The 7,500-nt window shown below is 47.0% G+C and overlaps 1 protein-coding gene across 1 annotated transcript in view; it reads right to left on the reverse strand.

The window, feature by feature from the left end:
* Positions 1 to 7,500, reverse strand: part of prkg2 (protein kinase cGMP-dependent 2) — a 31,415-nt gene that overhangs the window by 11,586 nt on the left and 12,329 nt on the right. The window contains 4 exon segments of the mRNA XM_061038988.1: positions 50 to 144; positions 1,157 to 1,234; positions 6,037 to 6,100; positions 7,139 to 7,244. Of these exon segments, the coding sequence (XP_060894971.1) occupies positions 50 to 144; positions 1,157 to 1,234; positions 6,037 to 6,100; positions 7,139 to 7,244 (343 nt within the window).

The following is a 7,500-nucleotide window of genomic DNA, read 5'->3' on the forward strand; positions in this document are numbered from 1 at the left end:
GGATTCAGGAGTTCATGAGTCTGAACGCTGGATTTGGAGTTTGTTGTACCTGATCAGAGCTTTCTCTCCAAAGTAGTCTCCTTTGTGCAGCGTGTTGATGATCTGAGGCAGCTTGTGGTCCTCGGTGGTCTGAGTGACCTTCACCTGGGGGCACAGAGGGGACAGGTCAGTCTGCATGTTTGTGAAACGTCCTCTTCATTTGTGAGGCTTTAAAATCCCCCCCTCCTCACCCCGTCACCCCGGTCGAGGTCAAGCACCCCCTCCCCCCCCCACACCACCATGACCATGGCACCACCCTGCTGTAGAAGCACAGTGTGACATCACAGCCGTAGTGTGGTGATGTCCCGTTTGACCTCTCTGACCTTCACTTCCCCTGGTATTCCTGGTGGGAGTTTGGGGGATGGGGGGTCAATTTCCTGTATTACCCCCCCCCCCCCCCCCCCATACAACATGTGTCTCTCTGATTTGGTGAGGAGCTCATAATGACACTTTTTAGTCCCCTGTGGACCCTCGCCCACTCTCCATCTCCCCTCGCTCCCCGGTGTCAAGTTTCTGAATTATCAGACAGACGGGTGAGTGAGTCAGAGCCCCCCCCCCCCGAACACACACACACACACACACACACACACACACACACACACACACACACACACACACACACAGCTTGTTTTCTTTGTGTTTTCGTCCCTTTGCCTGTTGTTTTCAGACCTCCTAACATAAAACAGTAGAAAACGCTTGAACTCCTTCAAGGATCAGCTTTGAGTCTGATTGGACACACAGGTGCTGACAGGAAGTGACCAGAGGCAAAGCACAACATTGAGGGCAGTTCTTGAGAGCTCTAATCAGTATAGAAACCATCTTATAAGTCGTCGTTATCAAACAAAAACCATCGTCATTACCATCATCATCATCAATAATATGGAGACCATCATCATTAAGTTAGTAGGTATTCATGAAAGAGCTGGGTCTTTAGCTTTTTCTTAAAGGTGCAGAGGGTTTAAAGAAAGAATGAAAACCGGAGCAGCAAAGGTCTCAGATAACCACCTCGACCACCTCGACCACCTGATTGTCTTAACTCTGCTGTGCAGCATCAAAACAAACGTAATCTTAGAATCTGAATCTGAACAGTTCTGTTAGAGTTCTAATCTGAAGTTACCTTCCCCTGTGCGATGATGTAGAAGGTGCTGCCCTCCTCTCCCTCCCGGATGACGTACTCTCCTTTGTCATAGTATTCCTAATGGGGGGGGGGGGGGGAGAGAGAGAGGGGGAGGGGGAGGGGGGGGGGACAACAGTCAGAAGTGAAGCATTACATTGATCGACACATCGAGCGGCTGCTGCTCTGATTCCTGGTAGCTGCTCCCCCCGCGGGATCAGACATCGATGATGTCTGTCATCCAGAGGATCAACCTGCTGATGGGGGGGGGGGGGGCACATGAGGTAATAGTAGGTCAATAGTTTATGTTAATTATGAGGCTTTTAATGTCTGCCATGAGGGTCTTTCATGACGGGAGGAATCTGACCAACGTAGAGCTGGATGGTCTCAAAGTCTCATTTCTGGTTCTTAATGTTGTTTCTTGTGTTTTATTCATCGTTTACTGACTGAATCATTCAGATATCAGAGCAGCTCGTCAAACGGGTCCATCAGAGTCACATGTGGTCAGTTATTTAAACACACATGCAGTTAGTGACTGCTGAGTCATCAGTCCTGATATGATGCAGATAAAAGTCAAAGTTTGTCTTGATTGATGTTTTGGCTGATTTAACTTATTTTTAAACTTATTTAATTCATTTGAAACTGTCTGTCTGTTATTCATGTACGGTGACCCAGACGAGCTTCAAATCCACATTTTATTTGTAGCGGCCATTTTGATTTCACATTACAACTTGAAGGTAATAAACGGACCAAGGTTGGAAACAGGATTTCTTAACTCGTGATCCAAAACAATCGGTGCAGAGGTCTCCTTACATTTGTTGTCTGAATCATCGTCATGTCTATGTTATGTTCCCGTGCTTTTGCATGAACACCCGTACCGTCCTGAAGCTCACCTCTACCATCTGTGGTGGAATTATGTATTTATATTTAAGTGTACAGACATCATTATGTTTATTCACTGTTCTCTGATGTCAGTCAGACCTGATAGAGTTCAGCTGTGATTAGAGAGCAGCTTAGTGTGTCGAGGGTCTTTATATCTGCATGTTTGGTAGACTTAGTGTCTGCTCCAAACTGTGACATCACAGATTAGTTTAGGTCAGTGTGACTCTGACGTCAATAACGTCTTTTTGACAGACAGCAAAAGAACAAAAATAGATGTATTGTTGTTATTTCTTTTACATGGTGGTCCTGAATATTTCATTTACACAAAGTTTACTGATAGTTGAACATACTTTACATTGTTTCTGGGGAAATACAAGAATAGCTCATCATTTGAGTTAAGTAGTTCCACAGTGGTTATTATTTCATTCTATAAATGTACTCTTCATATTTTAGCCTGTATTGATAACTTTACTGGTAACGGGAGATTTAGTCAGTTCAACATCCAAAGCTAAGCACCCAGGATCCTGTTTATAAACTTTAAAGCGTCTAATCTTAGCCCGGTAAGGAGCACTCACACTAGTCAAAGGAACCAGACTTTGGGGGTCACTTTGGGGCTATCTGAGCACGGTACAGATTGTCTAGTGTGAGTGCGCCTTAAAGAAAGAGGTTTCTACATTTCTTTGTTGATGTCGTGTGTGAAGCACTTTGAATCGCCCTCTGAGCGATTAAACACGACCTCATCTGAGCGTTTATTTCAGAGTTTACTTTCAGTTTACGACCTTCTTCAAACACTCTGAAACCTTCTGGTGTTAAACACAGAGGGTCAGGGTTCATCCAGCCAGACTCACTCAGAGTCTCTTCTTCTTCTGCATCCTCTCCGTCTCCCTGACGACCTGAACACATCTTTAAATCTGCTGAGTCAGCACGCCGCCTGATCTCCGTCCATCCTAAAAGCTTTGAGGTGAAGAAGAGGAAGGTGAGCCGGCTCTCTGGGCCCGATGCCAAGAAACTCGCCGCGCTGACCCGACGGCTGTGATCCGCTGGAGCGAGGAGGAAGTGAACAAACACACGAAAGCAGCCACGCGTAAACATTCCCGCTGTTTACTGTCCAAACTCTCCACACGAGTGGCGTTTTTTCCTCGAGCGGCGCGGCTTGTTTACGCCCCCGTTTACGCTTCAGGAGAGGCGAGTTTAACCCCCGTCTGTGACAGAGTTGTGTTTACACAGAGCGTCTGCAGGAAAGTGTGACGCCGCAGGAGAGAAACGCTCGCCGCAGTGCAGCCCGCGTTCTTTAAACGCACGTCTGAACTCGAGCCAAATATTTACATGAACAGGAAGTAAAGAGGAAGTGTTCACTTCAAGACCCCGAGAATCCTGACCCCCCCCAAACATCACATCATCCACTTATTCATTCATGACGGGAAGCCACTCAAGCCCTGTGTGTGTGTGTGAGTGTGTGTGTGTGTGTGTGTGTGTGTGTGTGTGTGTGTGTGTGTGTGTGTGTGTGTCTGTGTGTGTGTGTGTGTGTGTGTGTGTGTGTGTGTGTGTGTGTGTGTGTGTGTGTCTGTGTGTGTGTGTGTGTGTGTGTGTGTGTGTGTGTGTCTGTGTGTGTGTGTGTGTGTGTGTGTGTGTGTGTGTGTGTCTGTGTGTGTGTGTGTGTGTGTGTGTGTGTCTGTGTGTGTCTGTGTGTGTGTGTGTGTGTGTGTGTGTGTGTGTGTGTGTGTGTGTCTGTGTGTGTGTGAGTGTGTGTGTGTGTGTGTGTGTGTGTGTGTGTTTGTGTGTGTGTGTGTGTGTGTGTGTGTGTGTGTGTGTGTGTGTGTGTAAGCTGCAGCCGTCCTATTTTGGGCGACTGTCAATCGAGCGGTCAGAGCACATATTTCCCCGCTCGACTCGTTCTGCCTCCACCGACAGGAACTCAGAAACAAGTGGAGGAATCTTTAAGGCCACCTCGAGTCGTCCTTGAAGGTATCGTGCTGCCTTCAAGGAGCTTTTGAAACATCAGTCCTGACATGAACATGCATGAATGATTTTTTGAAAAGGTTTAAAATAAGACAGATGTTACTTCAGGTCAGGCTGCAGTGAGAAATACCTGGACCAATAAGGAAGACAGTTTTGGAAATAAAACGTGTGACGAGATAAAAAGAAGAAAGATTAGAGAAATCATTCTGCTCTCTAAATTATGAAAGAAATCAGGTTTACAGGAGGGGAACACAGGTTGGGTCAGGCCCCACGTACGGAGGCTGAGGTCCAACCCGGGCCGCTGACATATTAAAGGTCCAATCAGTGAGATGTGTAGAGAGTGAGATGATAAAGGTATCTTACTATCTGATCATTAAGGAAACATGTTGAAGTGCTGGCTTCTCTGACAACAATGCAGCAGTCAGTATGTCCTCCTTCTAACTTTAGATTCTGCTCCTGAATGCTCTGGATTTGTTTGGACCAGAGAAGGTAAGCGCTTTTAAGACCCCCCCACACGGCCGTTTTGGACGCCCCTCTGTTTGTCAGATATGAGAGCAGTTATCAGGTCAACAGGTGTTGCAGCGATGGAAGCGGTCAAGAGAAGTGGTTCAGATAGAAGTGATTGTACCCGACCTAAAAAGCCTCTGCATGTTTCTAATAAGCTCCACGAGCAGAAACGTGCTCAAACTAGGATCAATATTGGAGATGCTTTTGAAAAATGGAGAGAGGTTAGAACACAGAAAGGTTTACAGACCCATGCAGAGCTGGATAAACACTGAAGCTTCAGAGTCCACCACATGGTGACCTGAGTGAGCATGGACTCTAGAGAGGAGGGGGGGGGGGGGGGGGACAGCTCTCTATGAGGTTTAGAATTTAAACTGCAGTACCCATTTTAACCACTAGGGGTCAGAGTTACATACTGCTCCTTTAAAGTGAACCCTTCTGATTGGCTCACTGAGTAAACTTCCAGTGGGTTTGTTGTCCAATCACAGACTCTGAAACAGATTTATTCACATGAGTGGGTCTGAAGTTTTTTAAAATGAAAACATCATAATGATGACATTTTGTTTGTTGAATGGAGGTCTGATCGATCATTTGTGATGCGTTTCAGGTAGTCAGGAAATCTAAACGCTGATTGGCTTTAGCAACACAGTGTCAGGAAGATTTGTGTCTCAGGTTTAAATGTTCGATCTATAATTTGTAAGTGATTTTTTTTGCAGATATCTGTTTTGGAGATCAATGAATCCTCGTTCATTTTCATGAAGAATCAGATTTTTTAGAGATCGGACTGAAAACCTGACGGAGAATCTTAAAAACAAAGACTTCCCTCAGACACTTCCAGCTAAACACACACACACCCCAAATTCCTCTCCGCTGTTTGACAAGAAGCTTCAATATGAACATCTGCACCACTATTAGGTTACATAACCCCCCCTCAACCCCACCCTAAACCCCCCCCGCCCCCCCGCCCACGGACAGAACCAGCTCCATCAGAAACGACTGAATAAGGACATTTCTCCAGCAGGACGAGCGATTGAAGAGGGAACGACCTTGAAGTTTTCTTTGTGAAAAGAAGCTGAGAAAGACGCTTTCCTGACGAGCACACACACACACACACACACACACACACACACACACACACACACACACACACACACACACACACACACACACACACCTGTCACTCGCACATCTTTAAGAAATCACTCGTCCCCCCCGTTTGAATAAACACTTTCTGGGGCCTTGGTCAAATAATTATGGTAACGATATACAGCAGGCGGCGATGACAGAAATAATATCGACTCTGTTCATCAACGCCCGTAATTTGTGAGTTCTCGCTGAGTGCGGGGGAGGAGGGGGCAGAAAGCGCTGACGTGCAGTAATGGTATACGGCCAAATGGTAATGATATTTTGACAGCAGCTATCTGCGACGTCGGGGGTGGGTGGGTGGGGGGGGGGGTTGTGGGGGGGGGTTGTGGGGGGGGCGGGCTGAGCAGCAACAATGAAAAGTCAAATCGAGACGGACTGACAGAATAACTTACCACCTCCAGGCAGTCCACGATTTTGCTGAGCTTGTCCTCTGGTAGATTAGCCAGCAGAGAAACACTGACGGGAAACACACACACACACACACACACACACACACACACACACACACACATTATTACAGAAAGAGCTACACACATGCTGCCAGGGACATTTCATTCTGAACTGTAGTTTCCTGAGTCTCATTATAATCAAATAAAGCACCGAGATGACCTCATGTATCACACCGCTGTGTTAAAAATGCTTCATCCTGATTGGCCGGTTACGCATAGCAACGGTCTGCAATCTCTTAATAGATCAGCGTTGTCACTCAGCAGAGCAGACGGTTGCTATGGACGCGGACTCTGGAGGTCTGACTGCGATCGTATCAATCCGCAGAAAAAAAGTGAAAAACGTAACAGACGCAGCAGCCAGGATGTCCTCCTTCTAGGTTTAGATTCTAGTCCTAAGTGGTCTGGATTTGTTAAATCAAGACCGGTCAAGACCACCCCTGATCGGGTATTTTACTGAGATTAGAAGGAAAACTTTCTAAAAGAACAAATAACTTAAATTCATTTGTAGTTTGATTTTTATCCCCCAGTTACGGACGCAACGGGTCTAAGTGAGGGACACGCCCCCTAAACACAAGGTGATGATTATTCAGAGATATTTATGGTCCTGGTCTTGGTCCTGGTCTTGGTCTTGGTCTTGACTTGGTCTCGGAGCACTTTGGTCTCGGGTATGTCTTGGTTTCGGCTAGTGTGGTCTTAACTACAACACTAGCAGGCTGTTTTAAGACCCCACCCCCCACACGGCCGTTTTGGACGCCCCTCGGTTTGCCAGATTTGAGAGCAGTTATCAGGTGTTGCAGCGTCATCAGATTCTGCCGACGTATCAGAGCAGGTGAAGGACACGCCCACCCAGGAAGCTCACTCCTAATGTGACTGCAAAACAGAGCCGGCCAATCAGAGGAGAGTGGGCATGAGGGGAGGCGGGGCCTTAAAGAGACAGTAGCTGAAATTAATCGTTTCAGGCAGAGGCTGAAGGCAGAGGCGTCCCAGAGTGACATCACTAACGGTTAAAGTTTCGGTCGGCTGCAGTTTGGCGTTCGGTGCTAACCTTCGCAGGAAGTTGCGGTACTGCTCATGTCGCGTCTCGGCCGTCCTCCTCATGATGTTCTGAAACACCTCCCGGTCCAGAGCCCACGTCCTCACTTTGTTCACCGCTGAAATACAAAACAACAACATCATCAGGGTCATGAGAAAGAGGGGGCGGGGCCAACGTTGTGACCTTTGGATGTAAAACTAGTTAACCTGCGGCCCTGATGGGTGAACACATGGAGGACACACAGATGTTTTTAATCGCTTCACCATGTTCTCCTCGCTTATCTCTCATCTCGTTTCATCACAGCGCTCCGTCAGCACGAGGAAAAGGTTCTGATGAAGCGTGGTTATCTGCCCGTTATCTCTGCGAGGGTCACT

Source organism: Labrus mixtus, chromosome 5 (assembly GCF_963584025.1).
Source record: "Labrus mixtus chromosome 5, fLabMix1.1, whole genome shotgun sequence".
Classification (NCBI taxonomy): domain Eukaryota; kingdom Metazoa; phylum Chordata; class Actinopteri; order Labriformes; family Labridae; genus Labrus; species Labrus mixtus.